Source organism: Sinocyclocheilus anshuiensis, unplaced genomic scaffold (assembly GCF_001515605.1).
Source record: "Sinocyclocheilus anshuiensis isolate Anshui unplaced genomic scaffold, SAMN03320099.WGS_v1.1 scaffold590, whole genome shotgun sequence".
NCBI classification, from domain to species: Eukaryota; Metazoa; Chordata; class Actinopteri; order Cypriniformes; family Cyprinidae; genus Sinocyclocheilus; species Sinocyclocheilus anshuiensis.
In genome coordinates this window covers 2,414,084-2,428,810 of record NW_015544192.1, presented here as the reverse complement: position 1 = coordinate 2,428,810, position 14,727 = coordinate 2,414,084, and the positions used below count along the sequence as shown (strand labels likewise).

General features: G+C 41.6%; 1 protein-coding gene across 14 annotated transcripts in view; it reads right to left on the bottom strand.

Moving 5' to 3' along the window:
• LOC107696598 (triple functional domain protein) overlaps nucleotides 1–14,727 on the bottom strand; it is a 114,035-nt gene that overhangs the window by 8,004 nt on the left and 91,304 nt on the right. For 6 of the 14 annotated variants that reach the window (XM_016497025.1, XM_016497030.1, XM_016497021.1 and 3 more), the window contains 19 exons: nucleotides 14,419–14,714; nucleotides 14,119–14,289; nucleotides 12,091–12,150; nucleotides 11,247–11,342; nucleotides 10,733–10,881; nucleotides 10,579–10,645; nucleotides 10,385–10,488; nucleotides 10,174–10,243; nucleotides 9,991–10,080; nucleotides 9,683–9,775; nucleotides 9,528–9,578; nucleotides 8,929–9,006; nucleotides 8,632–8,823; nucleotides 8,339–8,519; nucleotides 3,122–3,876; nucleotides 1,422–1,669; nucleotides 1,127–1,268; nucleotides 999–1,026; nucleotides 48–210 (listed from right to left, as the gene is read on the bottom strand). In XM_016497025.1, the coding sequence (XP_016352511.1) occupies nucleotides 48–210; nucleotides 999–1,026; nucleotides 1,127–1,268; nucleotides 1,422–1,669; nucleotides 3,122–3,876; nucleotides 8,339–8,519; nucleotides 8,632–8,823; nucleotides 8,929–9,006; nucleotides 9,528–9,578; nucleotides 9,683–9,775; nucleotides 9,991–10,080; nucleotides 10,174–10,243; nucleotides 10,385–10,488; nucleotides 10,579–10,645; nucleotides 10,733–10,881; nucleotides 11,247–11,342; nucleotides 12,091–12,150; nucleotides 14,119–14,289; nucleotides 14,419–14,714 (3,034 nt within the window). Of the gene's footprint in view, nucleotides 1–47; nucleotides 211–310; nucleotides 339–998; nucleotides 1,027–1,126; nucleotides 1,269–1,421; nucleotides 1,670–3,121; nucleotides 3,877–8,338; nucleotides 8,520–8,631; nucleotides 8,824–8,928; nucleotides 9,007–9,527; nucleotides 9,579–9,682; nucleotides 9,776–9,990; nucleotides 10,081–10,173; nucleotides 10,244–10,384; nucleotides 10,489–10,578; nucleotides 10,646–10,732; nucleotides 10,882–11,246; nucleotides 11,343–12,090; nucleotides 12,151–14,118; nucleotides 14,290–14,418; nucleotides 14,715–14,727 lie in introns of those variants that run through there. The other 8 variants (XM_016497028.1, XM_016497029.1, XM_016497023.1 and 5 more) reach the window with 7 other exon arrangements.

The window sequence follows — 14,727 nt, the reverse complement described above, 5'->3', positions numbered from 1 at the left end:
AAGATATATATATATATATATATATATATATATATGTTTGTTCACACCTGTAAGCTACGCTAAAGTGGCCGTTGTTGGTGAGTATTTTCTGATCGGGTCCCTTCCATGTGACTGTGGCTTTGGGGCGGCCACACACTTTACACCTCAGAGTGACACACTCCCCTTTATCACAGGTCACATCACTCAGCGGGATGAGGATCTCCGGGGAAACTGGAGGAAAAACATTTACATCAACCCCTTATTAAGATGTTTATGACTTCTTTATAATTCTAAACAAACTGAATGATGCACTTAAACATTTTGAACTTACCATCATAGATATAATTGGGATTTAGAAGCTGCAAAATGGAAAAAGTTTTGAGCATTTTTCTGAAGGATTTTTGTAGAAAATAACATTAAAGACAAAGATTTGTATGTGTTTTCATTAGTGTTACCTTTACAGAGACCTTGTAATTCCCATTGTCTCACCTGCCCAGCTCTGCTACCTCAGTGTAGAAGGACTCAAAGTTGTCTTTCCACATGACCCGGATTCCATCGCTAGTAGTTCCTGTGAAAGGCAGTCCAGTTAAGTTCATAGCCTTGCACAAATAAATCTTTGAAACACCAGGTGGACTGTTTGAATGAGAACACATTCTTACCCAACACTCTGAGACTGGCTGATGATGTCACACTGCCAATGTCATTCGTTGCAATGCAGGTGTACATGCCATCATCCTCTGAGGTCACACCTACGATACGCAGAGTGGCCTCGCCAGTCTCACTGTGATGCAGTGGAAAGAAATGATGATTTATGCAGAAAACAAAACCATTACATTAGCAAAAACTGAGTTTAATAACTACAAAAAAATATATATATATCTTTATTTTTATCACTCAGCGGGACGAGGATCTCCGGGGGAACTGGAGGAAAAAGATCCACGTCAACCCCTTATTATGTTTGACTTTTTTATAATTCTAAACAAACAGAATGATGCACTTAATCAATATTTTGAACTTACCATCATAGATATAATTGGGATTTAGAAGCTGCAAAATGGAAAACAAAGTTGAGCATACATTTTTTCTGAGGGATTTTTCTAGAAAATAACATTAGAGACAGATTTGTTTGTGTTTTCATTAGTGTTACCTTTACAGAGACCTTGTTGGTTAGTCCCTCTCTGGATTTCCTGTATCCATTTTCAAGATTGGCCTCCTTTTTATTTTCCTTCTCTCTTTTGTCTGACTTCTTACGAATACGGAGGGATGTATGCCATGATGACGATTTCCTGCTGGAAAGCAACCCATTATGTTAAAAATAATGATTAAAACACGTTGAATGCCCAACATAAAGAACAGATGATAACCACTAGAGGTCTGTAACAAAAATGGGTTTGATTTTATTGCAGAATGTGTTATGTAAATGGTTAGAGGCGAGCTATTACTTAATGGTCCCCTCTGGTACATCAGGGATAATGGCGGAGGTGTGGCCCAGCACGTATCCAGGGATCCAGCCCTCGGCGGCTGGGCATTGGTCGGTAGCAGCACGAAACACCAAGAACATGTTCTGCTGATTGGAGGCCAGGATCTGTACCACCTCCCCCTGACCTACATTTATCTCATCCTCTTTCAGAGCCACATAGTCCTGAGTCACCAACATGGTGGAGATATTACTGCTGCTGCTGCTTTCACTCTGTGGACAAACATATACAGGCCTTAGTATCTGAGAGATTTTATAGCTTTAACACAAATGCCTGTAGTGTATAACACTGTAGGTTTACCTGGGGGTAAATTATAGTATTTTCACATTTATCTATTAACCCTCATGTTCCGTTTAAATGTGTTAAAAAATAAGTTCGAAAATCGATTCTTTTTTCCCCTTTAAAGTTCTTGTAATATGTTCCACTGACCTACTCAAAACCCAGAATATGTAAGCGTTACTGAAGCTTACTGAATAGTAGCAATAACTTATTGTAAAAGTAAACAATCAGAAAATGATTAAGTGAAATTTCTTATTTTCATCTTTTATTTAATTAATTGTTTAATAAATGTTTATATGTTTTGGGTCTCTCCCCTAGACATATTGCAATAGTTATTATGGAGGACATTTGAAGTATTTTATCAAGTTGAAATCAGTTTTCATTAGATTAGGAAACGTGTCATCTTCAATGGTAAAAAAAAGGGTTTTGAGATCTCGCAGAACCTCAACAGAACATGAGGGCTAGTAAATTCATAATAAATGTATGTTTTGAATTTAATTTTTGGTATTAGATGATGACAAAACATTCCATAATAACTCCTATGCTCAATATTTACAACTTTTGATTAACCCTGCAAGTGCACTGCATTGAAAACATGCATTAATAAACATGAATAGTCAAGGAAAAGAAAAGAAACAGAAAAGAAAGTTAGACAAGAACCCAAGGTAGTTACAGTAGCCTGCTAAATAGATCTAAAATTCGGAACTAGGTCACATGATAGACAGAATCAAAACATCCACAGATATTTCTTGCATTAGTTTTGTAATAATTAACAGTGTTAAGATGCGGTCAGATTAGCAAAATATTGTGGTCAAAAAGGCCCAATGTCTATTGTCAATAGTGTAATGATTTACGAAACAAAGCTCACACAGAAGTGACTTTTAAATCAAGCAGCGTTCTTTTGGTCAATGTATCAAATCCATGCGTCTAATTTGAACCCATTAAGAAATCTGTGCAGAAATCTTTCGCCCTGATGCGAAATTCCCACTCGTATTGTTTCCTATTGAAATGACTGTATTTCACCCAAGAAAATTCATAAAACAATAGTAAATGTGACCGCACTTTTAGTCCTTAGGAAAAGCTGATTCTATTGTACACACCACAAAGAAAGCTTGAAGTTATGAGCTTTTTTTAAGGAAGGGAAAACCTAGTTCTTGTTTTACAACTCCATAAACATAGTTAGTATCTGGACAGAAGCAGAACTTTGTTAGAATTCTGAGATGCAGAGCAAAGGATCTGTTGGAAGTCCACAGAGTAGAAACCAGGTTAGGAGAGGCAGAAATCAGACAGAATCCAGGCAGGTTAGAAAGTCATTCATGAGGGAAGACAGGAGCAGAGTTGAGTTGAAGCACTGCGGTTGACCGGGGCAGAAATGTGTCTCTTACCCCGTTGCTCTGAGAGGACTGGACAGATTGTTCACTTGCAGAAGAGCAGGTACTCATGCGGTCTGCGTCCTTACTGTGGGTGGAATGCCGGTGACTTTGGTTCTGATTTTGCCATCCCAGTGTGTCACATGCTTCCCCGGGGAAAGTAAAGGAACCAGGCCTGCTGGCAGGGGATGCAGGAACGGAGCTCCAGAATGAGGTAGAGCTGCCGCCCGTCTTTGGCCCAGGACTGCAGGGTGGGATGGAGTCTTTGAAAGCTGGTGTGGCTAATGGGGAGGCCATGGGCGAGACCATTCCAGGTCTGGGTTTGACCAGTGCTAGCGGGGCAACAGTGGCTCGAGGGATTTGGACCGTGCCGGCTCCATCCCTGCTATCTTTGGAAGTGCTTTCTGTAGAGTCTGTCTGTTTGGGGTGAGGGCTTGCAGGAACCTTCACCTTTGGATCAGGCTCTCTGGTGCAAGAGGGTGAGGAACCCCTGGAGAGAGGTCTTGAGGACATACCTGATATTTTGTCGAGGCCGTCAGGCTCGTGGGCTCCGGGCCCCAGGGCAGGAGAGTGATGACGGAGTGGCTGAGGCAAGCGCGAGGGTTGGGGGATGCGGGAGGGACGGGAGCGGGAACCCGACCCAGCCGGGGCCCCTCCACCTCCTCCGGGGGCCATAACCTGACCCCCGCTACTTCCAGCCTGTACGCTGCTGCCTGAGATACCAGGCCCCTCGACATGGTTCCTCTGGTAGTCTATGGGAGATGTAAGTGCTACAGGAGAAAGACATCTAGTGAGGAGAATGATTCGCACATGAGTATAACACCTCAGATTATCCAGATTTTAGAAGGGTGTAAAGGCCAAAGTATACTTCGCTTTTTTTTTTACTTTGTACGCGCAGGTCGCACATGTGCATTGACTTGGTTTTGCACTAATCAGTTGTTCCACAAGGTGGCAGAAAACGAAACTAAAGAGACGGAACAACAACAAAATAGCGGAGACTGCAACAACCACAGACGGCTGAACACAAGCGCTTGTATGAGGGGGTAATTAGAGAGCCGCAACTTTAGGTTAAAAGAGTACAAAGACATTTTTATCAGTCATAATTTCTGGAGAAAAACAGACGCTGGACAAAGGTGAAGCTTTCTAGAGCACATGTGCCGACCGTACGCATATGCTAGTGTACGTGTACAAAAACTTTAGGTTACTAAAGTAACATGAAGTGAGGTATCTCACTATGGGAATGCCCCAGGCATGACCTATTGCAAAAGCACCAATGACACAACATCTGCCAATCATGACAGACCAATAGCTGCAGCAATCAGGGAGTCCCACCTCCCTGTACATAAACTGCAGCTACTTGCCATTTTGTCATTCTCCGCATATCTCTTCTCCATGTGGAACAGGCAAGGAGGGCAACACTGTGAGATACACCTCACTTCATGTTATCAGAGAACTGAGGTTGCGTTAGTAACCTAAAGTTCTCTTTTTACCATTCGTTCGGTGTCTCACTATGGTATATAGACAACTCCCGTATTGCCGATAGGCTGACGAAGCAGACTAAAGATGAATATGATCTGAATTAAACCTCTTCGACCCAACTCAAGTGGTTAATGCAAATAAGTATAGTCTGAACATTTCGACACTATAATAAACTGGGCTACCCAAGTACAATTTGTCTACTCTCTCCCAGGACCGAATGGGCAAGTGAAGGTTCTGTCACGTCCAGTCTATAGAATCTCACAAAAGTGTGCGGGGAAGACCAGCTAGCCACAGCACAAATTTCCTGGATAGAAATGCACTTAAATAGTGCCCAAGACGTAGCTATACCTCTGGTAGAGTGAGCTATATGGGGGCTCTATATTCACACTATTATAACATAACACAATTGACTCTACAACCCAGTGCAAGAGGCGTTGACAGGAGACAGGCTTTCCCTTAAAAGAGTCGGCCCATGAAACAAAAAGCTGATTGCTTTTGCGAAGTGGTCTGGTTCTTTGTAGATACATTTGTAGAGTCCGCACCGGACATAAAGAGTGTAGCTGCTCCTCCTTTGGACATGAAAAAGGTGGTGGATGGAAAGCCATCCAATCCACAGATTGACCTGAACCAGCGTGATCGAATACTTTAGGCATAAACACCGGGTTAGTTCTAAAAGTTACTTTTAGACCACCCGGAGTGAACATCATAGATGAGGAGTGCACTGATAAAGAGTGCAGTTCGCTAACCCTTTTTGCTGTAGTAAGAACCAGTAACAGAGCCGTCTTTAAAGAAAGCAGCTTTAAGGAGATGCTCTCAAAGGGCTCAAATGGGGCTTTTGAGAGCGCGTTCAGGACCACGGACAAATTCTGAGGGGAGGGGTGAAATATTTCGCCCCGTACTTGAGAGAGAAGATCCCTGCGTGCTGGTAGTGGCCATGGTTGGTCGTAGAGCAGCTGCGCAATCACCGCTACCCACAGTCTCCCCGACCAGTATGGTGCTATTAGAATCATTATATGACCGCGTTCTCATACCCTCCGTAATGTAGGCTCGATTAAGCTCAATGGGGATACCTTGTGACGCTGCCCGATTCTGGAATTCCCTCATTCGCAATAAACCCAGAGGGACAGTGTTGAGGCCATCAGACCCAGTAACCAGAGGCACAATCTGAGAGACTGTTTTCCCTCGCTGAAAAAGGGAGATGCAGCGGTGAAACGCCCCGATGCACTCCTCTGCTAGGAAAGCTTGAAACTTCACTGAATTCAACCTGAGACCCAGGTAGATTATCTCCTGTGAAGGAGTCAGACAGCTCTTTGCCAGGTTTATCTTGAAACATAATCTCTCCAGTTGAGTCACCAGTGTATTTGTATCAAGCTCTGCTTGGCGCGGGGACAGTGCGCAAACGAGCATATCGTCTAGATAAGATGAGACTGACTCCCGTATTCCTTAACCGAGTCAGAGCCCCCTCTACACATTTGCTGAATACCTAGACAAAGGCCGAAGGTAATTTTCGCATACTCCTATGCTGTGCTCTGATATGCAAATCTCAGAGATTTCCTGTGCGCAGGAAATATATCTATGTGAAAATATGAATCCTGGAGATCTACCAAGGTGAACCAGTCTCCCTGATGAATATTTTGAGACAATGTTTTGAGTGAAAGCATTTTGAACTTGTACTTTCTGAGGTGTTTGTTGAGGACTCGTAAATCCAGAATGGGACGGAGTCCTCCCCCTCTCTTGGGAATCACAAAATAACGGGAGCCCTGCTGCCTTTCTTCCGTTGGAATTATTCTTATCACTCCTTTTCTCAGTAAAGATGATATTTCTTCCTCCAAACCCCGAGCTGACTCTCCCTGGGCCACTGACATTACTACTCCATTGAACACAGGAGGTTTTACAACGAACTGGAGTCTGTAACCCCTCGTCTATAGTGGGTAAAACCCAGGGATGAACTGCGCATATGCGCCAGTTCATTGTTTGAGCAGCAAGAGGGCCTTTCCCTTCTTTGCTCACTATCGGTGTTGCAGTTAGTGGCGAAGGGGGGGAACTTCGCCCCAGTGAGGGAGTTATATTTATATTTGTTTGGTTTGATTGTTTGTGATTCTTTTCTTTTTTCATCCCACTCTGCACCCTTAGCCCTTGGCCTGGATGCAACAGAGAACGTTTTATTTGTGTTGGGATGCTTGTGAACTTTCGGTCTTCCTCCCTCAGAACAAACCCCGTGGGTAGCGGGGGAGACAATGTTTTGGGGGGCACCTGGGGAACATGGGCCACACTCCTGCACACAGTTGACTGAACAGTCTGCAAGAACAATTTCTGTATTTAAATTCCTTCTCCTTTTCCCAGCAGGAGGGAGATGTGGAATGTTCTGAAGGGATGAGACAGAGAAACTCTGGTAGATGTCTCAGGTAGACCGCCTCTTCTTGCTACCCTGGGGGTTTGCGGAATGATGTTTCATTGCTGTTTTCGGTTTCACAAACCCGGGTTTCGTCTGCGCGGCCGCACTTTACGGTTGTTGTGGCTGAACGTGACGGGAAGGCTGATACTCAGACTGACCTCCTTTTCCCATGGGTCTGAAACTTGGCTGGCTCGGATGATAAGGCAAAGCCACTGGCATTCTGGGGAGACAAACATCGAATGCCTCTCCCTGCTTCTTCCGTAGATTGCACTGCTACTGCATCGCTGTAACAACTGCTCCGAACAGAGCTTTTGGATTGATGGGGGCATTTAAAAACTCCACTTTCTCTTTCTCAGAGTTTAGACAAGCTCAGCCACAGCAATCTCTCTCCTACAACCACCAACTGGACACTCCATGGGTCCGACTTTCTTGGGGCTACCATTCAGAGTCTCCTTTCATGGGTTTTAGTAGAGAAAATCAAGCAGTGAGTATAGCCATTGGGATTGGATAGTGCTGCCTGAGCATGTTTAACGTCCAGGCAGGAGATGCAGAGACTCCTTGGCAGAAATCCACGCTCCACAGGCGCAAGAATGTAGAGGACGGCCTTTCACTCCGTGGCTTTCTGGCTCTTTCGAGATGGCCATTAAGACATCTGCACGCTCTTCGCACGGTAAGTCCACCACAATGTGAAAACTAATACGGAGCTGTGCTGAGAGTAGTGAGCTCTCTTATTGGTGCATGATGACCACCACCAAAACTTGGGAAAAAACATAGACTATTGAGAAACTTAGAGCTGAAAAACGCATTAGGTATCCAACTCCAAGTGCAGTCACTCATTCGTTGGTAAACTGTTGAGCAATAATTCCAAAAGTCTGCTGAGGACCGCTTCCGAAATCTTCCACGGGGAAGAGAATGAGAATGACAAAACAGCAGGTAGCTGCGGTTTATATAAAGGGAGGCGGGACTCCCTGATCACTGCAGCGATTGGTCTGCTGTTATTGGCAGATGTGGTGTCCTTGGTGTTTCCACAATCGGTCACACCTGGGGTGTTCCCATACGAGATACCGATGAAATGTTAGAAAAAGTACGAAGTATACTTTGGGCTTAACAGGAAAGATTTGCACACCAACATAAAGATATTGTAAGCAATTTTGGTAAAACTTTACAATGAGGATCATTGAGGATCATTCATTAGCATTTAGACATCATGAACTTGTCATGTATATATAACACTTTATTATTCTAGGTTAATGTTCATTTCTATATAGACAAATACATTTTTAACATTTCAAGTTGATTCCTGGATGATTTAAAGTCTTCTATACTCCTAAGTAATCCTAAGTACTTCTATACTGTACCATTGAGGAAATTGCGTTGACTCTCCAGGATTTGGCTGATCTGCAGCATCCAGACTTGTCGTACTCCAGGATGGCTTGAGTGCAGAATAAAGGCCTCTTTGCTGCCATTAGACGTTCTGGAGGTCAGTGCGAATTTACATGGGTCTCCATCCACACATTCCTCAATCCCCAGACAGCTCATCTACACACATACAAACAGAATATTTTTAATTTATACAGTCTTATATTTATCACAGAGTCTGACATGACACAATTAGATACCAATCGAAACAGACAGACAAGGACGCCTGTACCTTGATGCTGTATTTGTACAGGTAGCCAGGCATCGAGAAGCCCCTCTTTTTATCTAAAGGTTCACTGAAGATGACAATCTGTTCAAAGAGGAAGACTCTTCTCTCCTTCATTCTGTTCAGCAGGCCTCCATCCGGTTCAGCCACCATGAAGGTGTCCTGCAGGAGGAGACGCCCCTGAGCAATGATCTTTCCCTGTGAAGGACAGACAGACCGATCAGATTAATCAATTCACATGTAAAACACTTCAATTATTCTTGATAATAATCTACTCATATAAAAAGGTCACAGCAATCTTACATCAAATCCCTGGAGTCGACCAACATTCATCATGTCATTGCATCTTTTTGGTACAATGCACATGACCTCAACCGCTCTCTACAACACATCAATAACTTAATCAATATAAATACATATGACAACCAATCAATATATAAATATACATCTACTTACATATGTATATACAGTATATATATACACACAAAAGTTTGGGGTCAGTAAGTTTTTTTTAAAGACACTTATTTATACTTTTATTTGACAAAGACATATTAACTTAATCTAAAGTGACAGTAAATATATTTATTATGTTATAAAAGATAAAGATTTCCACTTTAGAACTTTCTATTAAAAAAATCCTGAAAGAAAAAAAAATATTAAGCTGTCATTATAACTGCTAAAACTGTTTTCAACATTGATAATAATAAGAAATGTTTCTAATATGCAGAGCTGCAAATCTGCATATTAGAATGATTTCTGAAGGATCATGTGACACTGAATATACAGCATTTTTGATCAAATAAATGCAAACTTCTTGAGTGCAAGACACATGACAACAGGCCAAAAACATCTTATTGATCCCAAACTTTTGAATTGTAGTATATGACAAAGAAAAACCTAACCTCCAATTCTACTGAATCAATTCCGATTTTTTTGGAAAATTTAAGGAAATCCTGGAAATAAATAAACCAAAACAGAGACATCAGAATCAAGATTAGAGTAACATCTCTGTCAATAGTGCTAAAACAATGAGATGCAGTGGGCCAGATGGACAAACCTTAAGCAGCAGTTGGTACTTCATGATTCTCTGCACAGGTTTAATGAGCAGATCAGTGATCTGAAGCCTGTGACCCAGATGCTGCTTCAGATCCTACAAGAGAGGGTCAAAAACGGACCTTGATGCTCATATATATAAATGCTTAATGTATTTATTTAATATCACATTATAAATGTTTTATTATGTTCTATGTAATTTCAATTTGGTGGTATACCAACGTGAATGCAAAATGTATTTCATAAGGAAATGCAAACTTTATAATGGGCAGAAAATATGTTCAAATCAGACTGAAGACTTCAGTTACGCACCTCAAAATAGGTGTCGATATACTCTGAGACAATGTGCTCAGACTTAGGTTTGTTCTGGCAGTAAACAATGTACATGTGCAGTCTTCGCTCCTGAAAGGCATGATGAGTTCATAAGTATGCACAATATCATATTACAGAAAAAAAGTTTGTTTGGTTGCCTAAAAAAAAGCTTAAAAATGTTACATGTTTGACGAAGAGAGGGCCCAGCCGGTCAGGAACCTCAAGGCACTTTTCAAGCTCTCCCAGGAAGAAACTGAAACAATAAGGATTATAGTTAGTTTAATCTCTCTTCAAAGTCTGTAAAATTGCCATAGAATTGCTGAATTTTTTTTCCATCAATGTCCATCATTTAAAAATAACTGAAAATATAATACTTCACAGACTAGATACTTACTCTTTGTGCCAGTCGTATATCTGCTGAATGTTTCCAAAAACTATTTTGTCTTTTCCTTTCATATCATCTGGAACTCCATCTTCCCTCATCCTGGTCATGTAGCCCTACCAGACACACAACACATGTATGCGCTTCAGATCTAGTCACATGATCACTCCCTGGATCTCAGCATCCCGTGAACAGTGTTCATTTACCTCCACGACCAAACTGAGATCTCTCACATAGTCCCTCTCTGTCTCGATCAGTTCCAGCAAAACGTAACTAAAAGGAGAAAGGGGACACGTGTTATAGACACTGACAATGAATGAGGACAATAACAGAGAGAGAGAGAAAAGCATGATGACATACTGCCGTCTCTTGAGAAAGCCGGTCTTGCGTTCCTCTATCTCATCGATCGGAGAGGAGGAGGAGAGAAGGGAGTTATCAGATGGGTTGAAAGAGGGGCTGCTGCTGTCCCCTTGCTCCACAGACAAAGAGCTGGGTCTGTCCTCCAGAGCCTATGTGGACACGAGACAGTCAAAATCAGTCCAGCCAAATAAAATGATGGGTAAGCAAAACTGAAGCTGCAGGTTGTCACAGTACAAGCTGAATATAAGCTACTCTACTAATAAAAAAGTAAAGTAAAAATAATTAATTAATTTTTTTGCAAATAGAGAAATATTTATCTGCCACAAAAACAATAAGGATCTCAATTACAGTGCCAGCATTAAACAGAATTTGAACACTAAATTTACAATAAATACCAACAATAAAAAATGTTTTAATTTTTATACATTTTATTTAATATTTAATAATAATAACAATAATAGTAAAAACAAGTATCATATCATATCATATATATATACATCTGTGCACTTCTTACCATCTTGCTTTTGACCAGCTCCTCAATGGCACTGACTAGCTCTGCAGCGCTAGGCGTTTCAGAACTGGAGGGTCGGACAGAGAGACGGGAAGAGGTCTGCAGAGATAAAGAGAGTGAAAGAGGGGAAAAAGCCAGACTGAATGATACAGAGGAAATATGAGCCATGTGGAGCTAAAACTGTAATTGGGATTCATTCAGGCAGGATCTAGGATCTAGTTTACTGTCTTTGCCCTCAAGAACATTTATGCAAACTTTTGTTTTTATTATAGCACACAATAGCTACAATAGCTTCTCAGCATTATGTTGAATGCTTCTGTAACTAACAATATTATTATGATGTGTCTGGCATCACACCATTGTGAACATTCAAAATCTGCACTCGCAAGCAATCTCTAGTGCAGTTTCTTGGTTTTAAAAATGTGAAAAATAATGGAGACATTTTGATTTCAACCAAAGCTGTACCAATTATCATAAAAAGGCCCAATGAAATCAAAATGGCTTGCTTTAAAATTGCCAAAAAAATTCCATGTGTGACATCTATATTTTAACATTGATAAAAATACCCTTTTAGCAAATATAAACATTTAAAATTTACAGTCTTTCTCTTGCAGCCAAACAGACCAAACTAGGAAATATGTCAACAGAAGAAAGAAACCTGCTGGATTTCATGGGGTCTTAAATTCATATGCTTGATCACACTTGATGTTTAAAAAAAATCATAGACTTCAGGTTGACAATAGTTTGATGCTCGACACCTGAGATTGGCGGTGGGTTTCTTTACTTTAGGTTCGAAATCTGGCAATCAAAAACATTCATCAAATAGAAATCCAGCAGAAAGTCTCACCCTTGCTGTGCCTTCCAGACTTTCCAATTTGTGTCTGGGTGTGGCCTCAGGTCTGCTTAGCTTTTACGAATGGGCGGAGTTTGGAGGGTTGGTTAGAGGGATAAAGAGTGAGGGTGGTCTCTGAGATTCAGAGTCATTGTAAGGCACATGACCCTCTTTCTACCGAATCACAGCTCCCTGAAGTTGACATTTGCACAGACCTGCACACAAATGTCTGACACCGCATGTGCCCTGATACTCTGAAGCTGTATTTGAACGTGTTTGAGGAACTCAGTTCGATCAAAAATCAGCACGTTAGCAGGACTATCAATTAAAGTTTGGACCAATTCATATGTATATAAAACAACAATGTAAAATAAATAAAAAATTAGAAGAGGGAAAAAATGAAAAAGGATGAGACGGCATTTTGTGGTTGTAAGTTTAAATCCGAAAGATTTAAACAACAGAAAGGGTCTCGTCTAGATGAAAGTGGAATAACGGAATCAAACCAAAGTGAGGAATCCGCTTCTAAAAGAACACTACTCAAAGTGGAATTCTCAGGAAGTGGTCGGCTTCTAAATCTCTACCAAAAAAAAAACAAGAACAAAAAAGACAGCAAATAAAAGTAGAAAGAAAGGGGGTCTTGGGTCTTTTGATAAGCCAGGGGGGTTATGGGAAAAGAAAGCAATGAGAAATGATATGAAAGGAGGGAGGCCAGAAAGGGAGGAGTCAGATGGAGAGGTATGGGAACTGAGATAAAACATAGACAGGACACAAATCAACGTAATGCTATGGCAAACAATACAGCCCAAACAAAACAAAAGAGAAAAACAAATTAGTGTCACAAGCTGTTCTTGAGCAGCAATGAGACCAGCTAGAACTCGAGCTTTTCATCCTATTGTGGCCATTCTACAATAGACTATAGGATGATTACATTCTATCTAAAGAAAAATCTCTCTCTCTATCTCTAAGGCTGGCATTAACATGCATTTCGTGATGGGATGTAGACCAGTGGTTCTCAACCTTTTTGACTCTAAGGCCTCCCATTGTCCAACACAACACTTCCTCCAATTTAGAATATTACAAGTATTTCTGAGGTAATTGTGACAAAACTGCTTGTTTTCAACTTCTCATTTAGAACTGGTAGTGTTGACATATGGAACTAATGAACCACCATTCATTTTATTTTCAATAAATAATCTGAAATTGTTGATTAATTGCAAAGAAACACATTTCAACCTTATTAAATGTGATCAGAATCCATCCAAGACTTCATCCAATCTCCAAATGATCCAATCTCAGAAGATGCATGTTAATGCCAGGAGTGATGGGGGATCAATATGATTCCCATTTCGGTTTTAAAATGATCAGAAAAACAGTTTCACGATGCTTGCATTGTAGTCACACATGAACTGGAACTTTAAAGTGAAAGTAAAGATTGCATATCCCAGAAGGAAATATTATTTAACACAATGGCACACAGAAGATTTTAATGGATTTGAGGATCTCTGACAGGATTGTACGGAGCCCCTAAACGGACATGGTGGTGGAAAAAAATCAGATTGAGTGAAAAAATTTGGGGTGGGAGGAAAAAAATATTTGTCAGATTTTTTGCGTTCTCTCGCAAAATTTTTGCATTCCCTCGAGAAACTTTGTGTTCCCTCGCAAAACTTTTGCGTTCTCTTGCAAAGATATTTGCGTTCCCTCGCAAAACGCAAATATCTTTTGCGAGGGAATGCAAAAGTTTTGCGAGGGAACGCAAAGTTTCTTTGCGAGAGAACGCAAAAGGGAACGCAAATATCTTTGCGAGAGAACGCAAAAGTTTTGCGAGGGAACGCAAAGTTTCTCGAGGGAACGCAAAAAAAAAATTCCTCCCACCCCCAATTTTTTTCCCACCACCATGTCCCTTTAGGGGCTCCGTAGGATTGAGGCTTAAAGGTTGGCAGCGAGAAAAAACAAAAACAAAAATGGAAATCTAAACTAGTGACTCTCACTCATACTAACCCCCCTCCTCTGTCGCCCCCCTCTGCTCTGTCAAGTGTCGCTCACCTTGTCATCCTGTGCGTCCGGCTGGAGGAGGCTGTGCTGCTGGATGGCCATGGGTGGAGGAAGAGGCACAGTATCAGCTCCTTCCTCTCCCTCTTCCTCTCCACAGCTCTGCATACCTGATGATGATGATTTGGAGAGGGTCCCGCTGCTTAGACCCTCGTTACGCACCCTCTGTGGAGGTTCAGGGACAAAACCACAAATTAGGCTATATATTTAGAAAACCAGTAAGAACAGCTTTGAAAAAGTATGAATAATATTTAGCAAGATATACAAGAAAGCAAAAACAGAAAGTGCACAAACCTCTTCCAGAGTCTCATCCTGTGGCGTGGCTGCGCTGTCGTCCGAGTCTTTCTGTGAGCCTGCGTCGGCGCTCTTTCTGATGTCACGGCTCTTCTTGTGTTTGTGTGCCAGCTTTTTCAAGTGGCCGTCGGCTTTACCACTGCTGAGTCGCCTCACAGGGCTGGTCAGCCATTTCCTTAATGTATTGCCAGTGCGTTTGGGCCCAGGGGAACTCTGGGAGCCCATCACATGACCTGGTTGCAGGGTGGCAGAGGAGCCTGGCGAGATGGCATCGTTACTGCACACAGAGAGCGCATCTGGAAAAACACA